Source organism: Mesoplodon mirus, assembly GCF_964341445.2.
Source record: "Mesoplodon mirus genome assembly, chromosome: X".
NCBI lineage: Eukaryota > Metazoa > Chordata > Mammalia > Artiodactyla > Ziphiidae > Mesoplodon > Mesoplodon mirus.
Genome location: NC_138981.1, coordinates 136,647,390 through 136,660,122, shown reverse-complemented (window position 1 = coordinate 136,660,122; position 12,733 = coordinate 136,647,390). Strand labels below are relative to the sequence as shown.

Sequence of the window (12,733 nt, the reverse complement as noted above, 5' to 3'; positions counted from 1 at the left end):
CCCGCGTTACCCACAAGGCCTCGCGCATGGGGTGGGGGGCGGGGAGGGCGGCGCGCCTCCAGGAGCCGGGTCCCCCCCCCGCCCCGCCCGAACCCCACCTGGGCGCCCGGGCCGCCAGCCGGCGAGGTAGGGACAGGGCGACCGGGCACGTCCCCAGCCACTTGGGGTCGAAATCCACCAATGGATTATGCAGAAAGAACGTGCTCTGCTCAGGAAACTACCATACTGACATTAGAGATGCAGGGTAAAAAAAAAAAAAAGTTTAGGGAAATTCAACGACTCAGCGTGATTTGTTTTCCCTCAGTTTTCCTTCCCAGAAAAGTTTGGTGGTGGGAGAAGCCCAGGCCCCCTGGGCCTCCCTGGTCTTGACGTCTCCAACCCCGAGCAATCCCACACATTTTAGCAACCCCTCCTCACTCCGTTCTTACCCAGCCGTCTGTAGGGCAACCAAGTGTTCTGATACCGCCCTTGGAACTTCCGCCCTTGCTTTATATTAACAGTAACATTTAACTTCTCTCAGCTAAATCACCGCTTGTGAAAATCAAGGCAGTAGCTGATGATAAAGGCATTTAGGACATTTGATTCCTGTTCAATATTTATTTTCCTGCTCATTTTGTTAGGGTTTGCATATCCAACGGGCTCATCCCCTCTCAACCCACCCCTGATTTAGTTGGGGACGGGGATGGGAATCATGGCTAAGCCCCTTTGCCTGTGATTGCCCTGGGTATGACCTATGACTCAAGTCTAGCCAGTGAAATATAAAGGGAATACTTCCCATCCTGATAAAAGGCAGACCTGTAGACAAGGAGTTACTAGTTCCCATCCCAAACCCATCCTGCCCTCCCAGCTTAATAACTTCCAACTGAACTGTGAGCATGTGATGCCTGAAACCCCAGCAGCCATCCTAACACCCACGAGGGGATGAGCCTGGGGTGAAAGGGTGACAGGGTGAGGAGAGCTGGGAGGAAGGAAGGGAAGATCTCCAAATACACTGGAAACCCACCTCTTGCAGGCTTCTGGTTTTCCAAATTACTAAATCAAATGTTTAACCCACTATTATAGACTGAATGTTTGTGTCTCTCCCCCCACCTCCACCATTTATATTGAAGCCCTAACCCTCAAATTGGTATTGAGGTATTTGGAGATGAGGCCTTTGGGAGGTGATTAGGTCATAAGGTCATAAGGCTAGGGCCCTGAAATGATGGGATTAGTGCCTTTTTTTTTTTTGGTCTGCGTTGGGTCTTCGTTACTGCGCGTGGGTTTTCTCTAGTTGCGGTGAGCCAGGTCTACTCTTCATTGTGGTGGCTTCTCTTGTTGCAGAGCATAGGGCTCTAGGCACACAGTCTCAGTAGTTGTGGTGCATGGGCTTAGTTGCTCTGCGACAGGTGGGATCTTCCTGGACCAGGGCTCGAACCCATGTACCCCGCATTGGCAGGCGGATTCTTAACCACTGCACCACCAGGGAAGCCCTGCCAGACTTTTAAAAGGTTTGCCAATATGTTGGTGTGGGGAGGTATCCCACTGTGGTTCGAATGTACATTCCTCTGATATCACCGAACTCCTATTTAACTAAGAAAACTCAGTTCTGACTGCATACCCAAGAAGTTCCTCCTTGACCCCCTATCTTGGCCCCAAAGCCCCCCAATCTGCCTCTATTAGAGCAGGGTGCACCCTGCATGGGAATTACCAGTTAACTGAACTGTCTTCCTACTAGGCCAGACACTCAAAGGAGGCCACTGTTTTACTCAGTTTTGTTTCCCAACAAAGATCAGCTGACACAGGTCTGGGTCACAGTAGACAGTATTTGTTGATAAATACTGTCTAAAAAAATACTATCGAAAATATTGTCTAAAAAAAAACACTTCTGGTTCTTAGTCTCATCTATAAAATGACCCCCCCAAAAAAACCCCCAAAACAAACAAAAAAACCCTAAAAAACCAAGCCTAGCAATTTTATAAGGTTGTGGGGAGGCTAAATAGTACAGAGTTTGGCACATATGCCCCCAATAAATATCTCCCTTTCTTCCATTCAGGGACCAAGGGGGTTGAAAGTACATGGTCTGGCTTTAGATAGATGCGAGGATAGAAATAGGGAATAAAGTCAGAGGCAACTCTAAGTCTCAATATCTCCTGAGATGTAACGAAATGAATTGAGCTAGTTGTTTCACTAATTGTGAGTCACTTTATAGCTGGTAACAGGAGAGTGTGTCTGACCTCTCAGCTTGCAGGCCCACCATCATCTGCCAACACAGACTGAGGTGTGGTAGCAGCATCATAGCCTCCCCAGATGTCCACATCCTAATGCCTGGAACCTGTTCTGTGTTACCTTACACAGCAAGGGGGCATTAAGTTTGCTGATTCTCTGACTCTGAGGTGGGGAGAGCAGCCTAGGTTATCCAGAGGGGCCCAATATAATCACCAAGTTCCTTTTTTCCTTTTTCTTTTTTTGGCCACGCGGGGAATCTTATTTCCCCAACCAGGGATCTAACCTGTGCCCCCTGCAGTGGAAGCGTGGAGTCATAACCACTGGACCGCCAGGGGAGTCTGCTAGGGTCCTTTAAATGTCAACAAGGGAGGCGGAAGAGTCAGAGTTGAGAGATTTGAAGGTGCTGTGCTGCTGGCTTTAGACACAGAGGAAGCGGCCATGACTCCGGGAAAGCAGGCGGCCACTAGAGGCTGGAAAAGGCAAGGATAGGATTCTCCCCTAGAGCTGCCAGAAGGAACGCAGCCCTGTTGACACCTTGACTTTAGGCCAGGGAGGCTAATTTCAGACTTCAGACCTCCAGAACTGTAAGAGAATAAATGTGTGGGGAAGATAATAAATCACCGCTAAGTTTGTGGTGATTTCTCACAGCAGAAACAGGAAACTAATACACAGGGCCAATGCCATCTTCTACCATAAATATTGTATGTGCATAAGTGATGAAAATGTGTTTCTGACAAGGGCTGTTTGACTTGTAAGGAATCTTCGAGAATGTGCAGTCCATACCCTCACTGAGCAGGTGGACACTAAAGCCTCCTCCCGGGCCTCTCAAGGGGGTGCTGGGAGGGCCTCACATCTTCCATCCAAGAAGCAGGTCCAGGGCCCAGACAGGAACCCAGGTCCCCACACGTCCCGACCAGGGTTCTTTCTAATACAGGTTTGTGACATAAAGCTCCCGAAATGAGATGAACAATTTTCTTTTGTAATTTATGTGGACTGCACTGAGGAACAGTCCATTTCAGAAGCACATACGTATTACCCACTATAAATGCATAAGCCGTGTTCTCCGTAACTACTAGAAAAACAAACTAAATCTTAATGGTCATGTCTAAACATTTTAGCTACCTTACATGTTTTAAATACTAAGCATTTAGCTACCCTACATGGTTTAAATACATTATCGCCTTTGCTTTTAAATGACAAATTATTGCAAATAAGGAATAAACCATAGCTGAATCTGAGCCTCATAAGGAAATGAGAATACTTTGTTTTGCTGATCTTTCATCTTCCAGATATGTTTAATACAAAAGACTTTACTAATAATTCCTTAACTACGTTATAAATCTACCAATAGATGCCAGAGTATTAGACTCATTTCAAAAATTGGTATTCCGGCAGCATGCTTTAGTGATTCTGTGAACCTAAAAGAATTCAACTGCAATCTATTTCAACCATTAGGTTTTCCTGCAGATGTGCTAATCCTCGTTCTTGTTTGTGCTGCATGCTGCATATATTTATTTCCTTTGGGTGTCCCCAGATTTTACTTTAATGGCCACCAATGGCTATGTCCTCCAGTCAGAGGTATATATACTCTGTAATAAATTCCTGTATTTTAAGAGCATTCCCTTTATGTACTCCTGCCTTTGCCTAATGCTCCCAAATGCCACATGAGCTGTCCACATGACTGACAGCTGCATTCCGTATAGAGAGGGCTGCAAGTGACGAGATACTGGTCAACAGATTTTCAAACTTTTGAGTATTATTCCTTCCCCAAAACTGTAAGGAGGAGCTTTGCTGCATTATCAAAAATAGATCAGAAAGTACTATGACTATAGTTAGGAAAAACCTATTATCAAAAATAGATATGATTCCAATTGACTTGAAGGGCTGTCCTAGGAAGAGATTATTCTATTTCATTCCAGAAGGCAAAGCTAAGGCTATTCAGTGGGAATGCAAGAGAGGCAGAATTCAGTTCGATGCCTGCATACATTTGTTTCAATGCTCTGGGACTTTGGGCAAGTCAGTGAACCCCTGCAGCAACAATGCTCTCCACAGTTGAAAAACAGGGATAACAGAATACCACGTGGCCATGAGGGCACAGTGAGGGTGAAACACAGCCGTGTGTGAAGAAGAACCTTGGAGAGCATTTCAAATACTCAGTTTTAAAAGAGATACTTACTCTTTTAAGAGTCCTATTTGGATTTTTAAAAAATGGTAAGTTTACTAGTATAACTATTTAGTGTTCTTAGGACACGCGTAGATAATTTCCAGTTGGCTGCATTTGAAGAATTTTAATAATTCTTACCTAAAGAGACATCGAGTATGACTTGTTTCAACCAGTCCCTTAATCTCCCTTAATGTCAACTGCTGTGTTCTCCATCCAGAGTCTGAAAGTCTTGCGTCTCTGCAGCCCAGCACTTTTGTGAAAGCTATCCTTACTTTAATAAAGACAGCTGTGGCCTGACATAGAGAACAGGCTTGTGGTTGCCAAGGGGGAGAGGGGGTGGGGGAGGGATGGATTGGGAGTTTGGGATTAGCAGATGCAAACTAGTACATATAGAGGATGGATAAACAACAAGGCCCTATTGTAAAGCACAGGGAACTATATTCAATATCCTATGATAAACCATAATGGAAAAGAATATGAAAAAGAATATATATATATATATATATATATATATATATATATATATATAACTGAATCACTTTGCTGTACAGCAGAAATTAACACATGGTAAATCAACTATACTTCAATAAAATACATTTAAAAAAATAAAGGTAGCTGTGGCTTAAAATCTGCATTGTTAATGTACTTAAATTTCCAATATTGCTGGGATTTGGGGAGAGCCCTATACAAGGTTGCTAGTAAGATAAAGGGCATGTGAAGTAGATCCAGGAAAAGCAAGTAAGATGGGCAACATGCACATTTAAGACACATACACAGTTACAGCCCTGGAAATAGAGTGCAATGTTTAGTTAATATATTTATTACAGCAGGTCTTTAGTCATTATTGCCATGAAACATTTGTCATGAAATTTCACAGAATCCTTTCAGCTATTAGTATTAGCTTTTTTTCTTTTCATGGAGTGACACTTTGTTAATTTATGAAATATTTACAGCGTTTACAAAAAGCAAGAGACTGTCTAAAAAATTTCTTATACATACAAAATTTATACATTTATACTACTGCATTTGAGATGTCTTATTTGGTAGACCATTAAGCTATGACATAAAATAATTTACAAAGATATATTTAATCTCTCTTAATTCACTGAAAACAAAACCATATTAGCTATAAATAGTCCTTTACAAATCATTGTAGAACGCATTAATTGTTTTTTAACTGTAGCCTTAACTTTTACAAATATACTGACTAAATGAATTAGTTCAGATATCAAATAGAACTGCATTTGAAATTGCATTTAATACTACAAAAAAAAACCTGAAAAAGCAAACCGCTGGGTACTTCAAGTAAAAATTTGTAGAACCAGTTTTTATGCACGCCTGGGTGGGGAGGGGTGTCGAACACCACTGAAATTGAAATGCATAAACACCATACTTTCAAGAATACGCTCAACAAATGTACATCTGCGGCTTTTATTTCAAAGGATGCTGCTCTAGCGACAGCTCACACATCCAAGATGGTCAACCCGACACTTTGGCAGATCAGCTAGTTTGACTAGAGCAACGTTTGCGAAAACATTCACGTAAGCAGCATAATGCATCTGATATCTTCAAACAGTGCTATAGAAGGGGTTTCTACCACCTGAAAATAGGTCAGAATTCTAGGCAAGCTCATGAAAGAACTTAGGAAACCGAACTGGCAATGTTAAAAACAATCAAATCATATTTAACTGGGCTCTATCAGTTTTCTTAAATATAAAAATATGCTTCTCTTGGGGAAAATACTTCATTCCAAAATTTCAAAATAATGGAAAGCTCATCTACACAGCTATTTGTCCTTAAGTCATCACACTTACGATGGTATGAAATTTGGCAATTATTTAAACACCTTGCTTGTGGATTATGCCTTGGAAGCTGAGCTCGATTTGGTTTTGGCAGGAACACACATCTCTCACATTTGGGTTCCTTTTAGATCACCCTAAGCAACTACTATAAGCAGTTCGAGGTAAATCCATTTCACAAACATATATTTTTTCCCCTTTAGTTAAAAATGTTGTTGTTCCAATGAGGCCCACAAAATACATATTGTACACATAGTATTTCTGAAGAGGTAAATATAATTTAAATATTATCTTTCAAAAACTGCTTTTGGAAGGTATCAGCATTTTCCAAAACCCCATCTGGGCTCCTTTCTTCCAATTGCCGTGTAGACACTGTAGTTTTCTTGCAATATGTATTCTAGAAGGCACATGTTCAAGAGTTTAAGATTATGTTAGTTCAAGTTCTACATGGAGGCAAATATTTTAACCTACTCTGTACAGAGGCCCCGAATGAAAGTCAGCTATTTCCTTTATTAGAAGTGAGTCTGCACGTGGGGCATCATTTGCGAAGGACTAGAAGGTGAGGTCGAGGGATCGGAAAGCTTGGGAGAGTTGGCGAGCTGCAGCTCCTCAAGTCGCTTTATGTACTCATCGCGCAAGGCCAAGAGCTCCATGTAACGCTGCTCCACCGGATTTGGCTGCTGGAAAGAAGCACAGATGTGAGTTCCTGCTTTCCACCACCATGACACGCCTGTGCCCCACATCTGCTGCGGCTGCCACTTTCTGAACAAATCCGCTCGTTGTGGGTTAACATACATCACTTCCTTCAATACTGCGTAATTTACAAATACAGAAAAGCACAAAGAAAAAACACCCAGCTATTTGCCACCAAGAAATAACTCACGTACACATATCCACATACATGTGTCAGCATCTTTTTAAAATGCATCAACCCAGGCACAGCTCCAGGCTCCTGTGTCACCTGTCCCTGCTGCCTGCTTTCACTCCCAGAGGCAACAACTCTTCTCAGGTTGGCATGCAGCCTTCCTTCCCGAGCCGATTTGTGACACTTTTCCTCTCAATGAATATCCAGAAACAAAATACACCATGCTTCTCTATTTGGTGAAAATTTACATCAATAGTGGTATTCTGTACTTATCAACCGACATTGTGATCCGACTATTTTTCTCAAGCAGATCCCAGTTGAATTCGCTGAATGAATAAACCGCAGCTGATCTATCCATTCCCAATAGTGGGATATTCCCCACTATTATAAGCGACGCTGGGCCATCTTTGGACACATCTCCTCAGACTTGTATGTGAATGTTTCTCGAAGGAATTTTCCTGGTGGGTAGGGAAGGAACTGCTGGAGAGGACAGTATGGTCTTTTCAACTTTACTAGATGCTGCCCAATTGTTCTCTGAGGTGGGGAGATGACCTTATGCTCCCACTAGTGGCATCTGGTGATTCCTGTAGCTCTACATCCTCATTAGAACGTAGCAACGTAAGAGAAAGAGTTTTTGCCAATTTGATGAGTATAACATGGTATCTCATGGTAGCTTTAGTTTGCACCACTCTGCCTTAGCACATCTTCTCACATGCATGGCTGAAAGCAGTGGCTCTGATGGGCAGCCTAGTGTGAATCTCCAGTCTGCCTCTTTTTTTTTTTTTTTTTTTTTTGCGGTATGCGGGCCTCTCACTGCTGCGGCCTCCCCCGCTGCGGAGCACAGGCTCCGGATGCGCAGGCCCAGCGGCCACGGCTCACGGGCCCAGCCGCTCCGCGGCATATGGGATCCTCCCAGACCGGGGCACGAACCCGTATCCCCTGCATCGGCAGGCGGACTCTCAACCACTGCGCCACCAGGGAGGCCCTCCAGTCTGCCTCTTAACAGCTGTGTAACAACTCTCTGGGTGCCTCCATTTCCCTATCTGTCAAATGGGAATAAAACCAGCCCAGACCACAGGGTTGTTGTGAGACTGAAGTTAGTCAATACAGTCTGTTCTGGTACAACACTGATGTCTTTGATTGATAAATAGGGGACTGATGGCAGTACAAAGGTAGAAGTTACACCAAAACACAATGAGATTCTCCCTGGTACCAATTTAATACTTGCTCCTTTTTTTTTTTCGGTATGCGGGCCTCTCACTGTTGTGGCCTCTCCCGTTGCGGAGCACAGGCTCCGGACGCGCAGGCTCAGCGGCCATGGCTCACGGGCCCAGCCGCTCCGCGGCATGTGGGATCTTCCCAGACTGGGGCACGAACCCGTGTACCCTGCATCGGCAGGCGGACTCTCAACCACTGCGCCACCAGGGAAGCCCAATATTTGGTACTTTTATTTAACATCCCTGGGATGTTAATTGTTTAAACTTTTGTACTGAGATACAAATTACATACAGTAATGCACACAAATCTTTAAAAAATGTTCAGCTCAATGAATCTTTGCATACATATACACTAATGTAATCACCACCCAGGTCAAAATATACAACAGAACAGACCCTAGACTCCCTTGCCAACATGTTAAGGTTCGGAAGTGATCAAGGGAAAGCGTCTAGAAAGCTTGAGCAATATATGAGGACATTAAGAAAAAAGCTGAAAGTCTACAGAAGTGCCTTCCTTTATGGCTAGTGGCTTCTAGAACTGTCCTGCTTTCCACTGCATTAAGCTATCTGCTGAAGCTGCGAGTACCAACAAGGAAGTTGCAAAGACGCTACGCTGATGAAGAAGGCTATACCCTGGATCTGACTTGTACTGGTCAGGAGAATGGTCTGTATCAGAAGCAGATGCTCTCCAGGACCTGCATCTCACAGAAGGGGGCAGGAGCCCTGGGGTTTAAGACTGTGTATGAGTTTCCTGTGGCTGCCATAACAAACGAACATCAACTTGATGGTTTAAAACAACAGAAATTTATTTTCTCACAGTTCTGCAGGGCAGAAAGCCCCAAATCAGGCTGTCAGCAGGGCCACACTCCCTTTGCAGGCTCTAGGGGAGGAGCCTTCCTTGCCTCTTCTAGCTTCTGGCAGCTCTAGGTTTCCTTGGCTTGTGGCCACATCACTCCAATCATTCTCTGTTTTTACATGGCCTCATCCTGTCTGTCTCTCAAATCTTCCTCTCTTCTCTTATGAGGACACGCATCATTGGATTTAGGGCCTGACTAAATCCAGGAGGATCTCATTTTGAGATCCTGAACTTAATTATATCTGTAAAGACCCTTTTTCCAAATAAGGTCACATTGACAGGTTCCAAGTGGATGTGTCTTTTGGAGGCCACCATTCAACCCACTACGGGCTGCCAAGGCCTGATTGCTGCTTTCATCAGCGCTCTGGTTACAGAGGTGCACGGGTTTGGAGGGGTCTCCTCCTACCTTCTAGCCCCATCCCTCCTGTAAGTCCCTGTTCTTTTTACTGCATGACTTTGCAGAATGTAAGGTTTTTTCCAAAATGCGTATTGGCATCAGAGCAGGAATGCTTGGTAGAGCACCTGACACCCAGTAAGTGCTGTGCACTGCCCGTGAATACCCTTTGCCCATTTTTCTCTGCATGTGCTCCACTGAGGGCCGGCCACTGCTCTAGGTGCTCAGGATCCATCAGTGAACAAAGGAGGCCCAAATGCCTACTTTTATGGCGTTTCTCTTCCAGCAGGGGGAGACAGACAGACAACGAAGACAACCCCGTGAGGTACACAGGACATGGAAGGTGATGAGGACTACGGAAAAGCAGAGCAGGGTGAGTGGGACGGGGACACGCTGGTTACACGCTCAACAGGGAGGTGACCAAGCAGATGCCTGAGTGTCTTGAGGCTGAGCAAGGAGCCCCGTGTGGCCAAATCAGGGTGTGTGAGCAGGAGTCTTCGGTGAGCAGGCCAGGAGGTCAGAGAGGTCAGGCATGGGCCGGGGGCCACACAAGGCCTCAGAGGTCTGAGGCTTTGGGCCTTGGGCTTTGGCCTTGGGCTCTGACCCCGGGGGAGGCGAGCGGCTGCCTGGACAGTGCTGAGGAGAGGAGTGCTGGCATCTGGGGGGTATATTTCACAAGGAGCACTTTGGCTGCCGTGCTGAGAACAGACTAGAAGGAAGCAAGCTCAGAATCTGAGAGTCCAGCTGGAAGGCTCTGCAGCCACACACGGCCCCAGGCTCGGAGGCCGGACGGGTTTCTGAAGGCCGAGCCCAGCAAGCTCTCCTGACAGCCTGGGATGAGAGAGCAGGGAGACAAGGATGACTGGAAAACGGAAGCTCACCTGTAGTGACAAGGGTGTTTGCTGGGGATGCGTATGTTCACAACCTCGACTGTGCTCCTGGTGTCACAGGTGGAGACACATGTGAAAACCCACTGCACTGCACACTTGCAACGTGTACAGATTACTATATGTCAGTTAGGCCTCAAGGAAGCTGTTGTTTTAAAGTGGGCGGGCGGGAGGATGACTGTAAGGTTTCTGGGCAGGGCGTGTAGGATGGAGCTGCCGAGTGCTGCGATGAGGAGGCCGGCGGCAGGAGCAGGTACGGGGAATAGGAGGTCTTTGTGGACGTGTGACATCTGCTGTGCCAGGACCACTTACCAGTAAACATTTACCATCCACAGTCCATTCTTTCCCCTCCGCCACTTTCTCACCCTCCCCAGTCTCCGAACCTGCATGCTCTGTTTCTGGTCTTGGCTATTTTGAAAACCTCTCTTTCCCATATGACTGTTAGAATCTGTTTGTTATTGTACCAGCAAGTACAATTAAGACAAGACAAAGAAATGAGAAGTAAAAAAATCATTTTTGCCGATGACGAGGCTATAGAGTTAGAAAACTATTAGAAATAAAAAGACAATTCGATCTAGTAATGGGTACAAAATATGTAGAAGTCATTAGTCTGTAAACAAACAAAACCAATTTAGAGGATGTAATAGGAAAGAGGGCATTTGTGACAGTGTAGCAAAGGACACAATGATGACAAATGAAATGCGTAGTCAAGTGACTATAAATCCCACACCTCGACGTCTCCCTTGGGGAATGAAGCATGAAGTTCTAACTTTTCTATCGGAAATGACTTAAACCCCACCCAGGTAAGCCTGTGAATGTCTGTCCTTGTTGTCATCCTAAGCAAAACGGGAACTGCCCGGGGCAACTCTGGTTCACAGCCACGTGGAGTGCAGAGGTCCCCAAAGGACAATACGCGACTCACCAGCAGCCGAAGGTCCCACTCAGGTTTATGTGACTAAATTATCCTTTGGCTTTCAGCATGAGCAACTTCCTCATATTACATAAAACTACCAAGCCTGCTTATTCATAGCTTGTCAAATGTAAGCATCGGTCTGGTAGTTTACCACAGTAACTGCTTGTATACCAACTGGGCCACACAACTGAGTAATGATTTCAGTGGTTAAGGATATTCTTTTAGGTCTACGTTATATAATTTGCAAAGTCCTATGTGATTGGACTGTAATCTATTTCTGTATGAAATAATGTCCTGCATAAGATCTTTCGGGAAACCTGATGCACTTCATTCACACTTCCGTTTCCACATTTCTCCTCGAGTGTTTATCATCATCGGCTTATGTCCCTGTGGGCAGAGACCACCTCTTCTTAATTTCTGGGTCCCCTCAGTGCCTGACGCATGGGAATGTTCAGTATTTGGTAGATGAAAACGCAAGATGCCGAGAGCGACAATAAAGACGCGTGTAGGACCCTTGATGTTCAGAAAATCTATATAGAAAGGGTAAGTTATTTTCTTCGGGTAAATGTCACAGATCCTAAAACACACCAATCAGTGTCTCAAAATAAAAACCTCAATCAAACAAATATGCATTCCTACCTGGCCCAGTTCCATTTTGCTAAGCTCTGGGAGAATAAGGGGGAGAAACACATCACAGTAAGTTCTGCCAGTGATGTCCCTGCAAACTTGACTTGTCACACAATTGTCATTACCTTTGTATATCATAAATGAATTGCTCTAAATGCCTGCAATTTCAAGAATTTCTCCAAGTACAAATGGGTGACGGGAGATTACAGAATCTGTACAGAAATTGTCAACATTTTCTAAAAAACAATAGTTTTTTAAAAAGCCATGATAAATATGGAAAAGGTGAAATTTATAGGACAAACAGTGCTCATCTATATGTTTTATTCAGAAAAGGAACACACCCCATGTAACACTGCTTAGAACCATGTAAAAATTCCCATTTACTCTTTACTTGATATTCCAAATGCTGGAGCTATGCTAAAGGCATTCCCTCTGTGTGCTTCTCAAATCCCAAACTAAACAAGTGAATGTTCTCAAGCCCTGGAATCTGTCACTTTCCAAAAGACTACACATTTCAACCATTACGAAATTGCAAAAGGCTTTCATGCAAGCAAGCAGAGACCTTGAAACAAGAGGGCGAGCTTAAATGTGCATTTCCCCAGTGGGAAGAGAGAGCACACACACACTGGCGTGTGGCCAGCTGCCAGAGTGGAATAAACAAACTGAGGGACAGACTGAGCACCGGGCCCTGCTGTTGCCCGACTATTTGTAGTGGGATTAAAGCTGCTGCTTACGCAAGACTGGCCTGGGACTGCAGGAAAACATGCAAACCTTTACAGAGAGCAATCGCAAATATTGACTATTTA

The 12,733-nt window shown here is 44.7% G+C and overlaps 1 protein-coding gene across 3 annotated transcripts in view; it reads right to left on the bottom strand.

Moving 5' to 3' along the window:
* Positions 1-5,786: 5,786 nt before the first annotated feature.
* Positions 5,787-12,733, bottom strand: part of MTM1 (myotubularin 1) — a 98,848-nt gene continuing 91,901 nt past the window's right edge. For 2 of the 3 annotated variants that reach the window (XM_082609684.1, XM_082609686.1), the window contains exon 15: positions 5,787-6,848. In XM_082609684.1, the coding sequence (XP_082465810.1) occupies positions 6,681-6,848 (168 nt within the window). In that variant the 3' untranslated portion in view covers positions 5,787-6,680. The remainder of the gene's footprint in view (positions 6,849-12,733) is intronic. The other variant, XM_082609685.1, reaches the window with a different exon arrangement.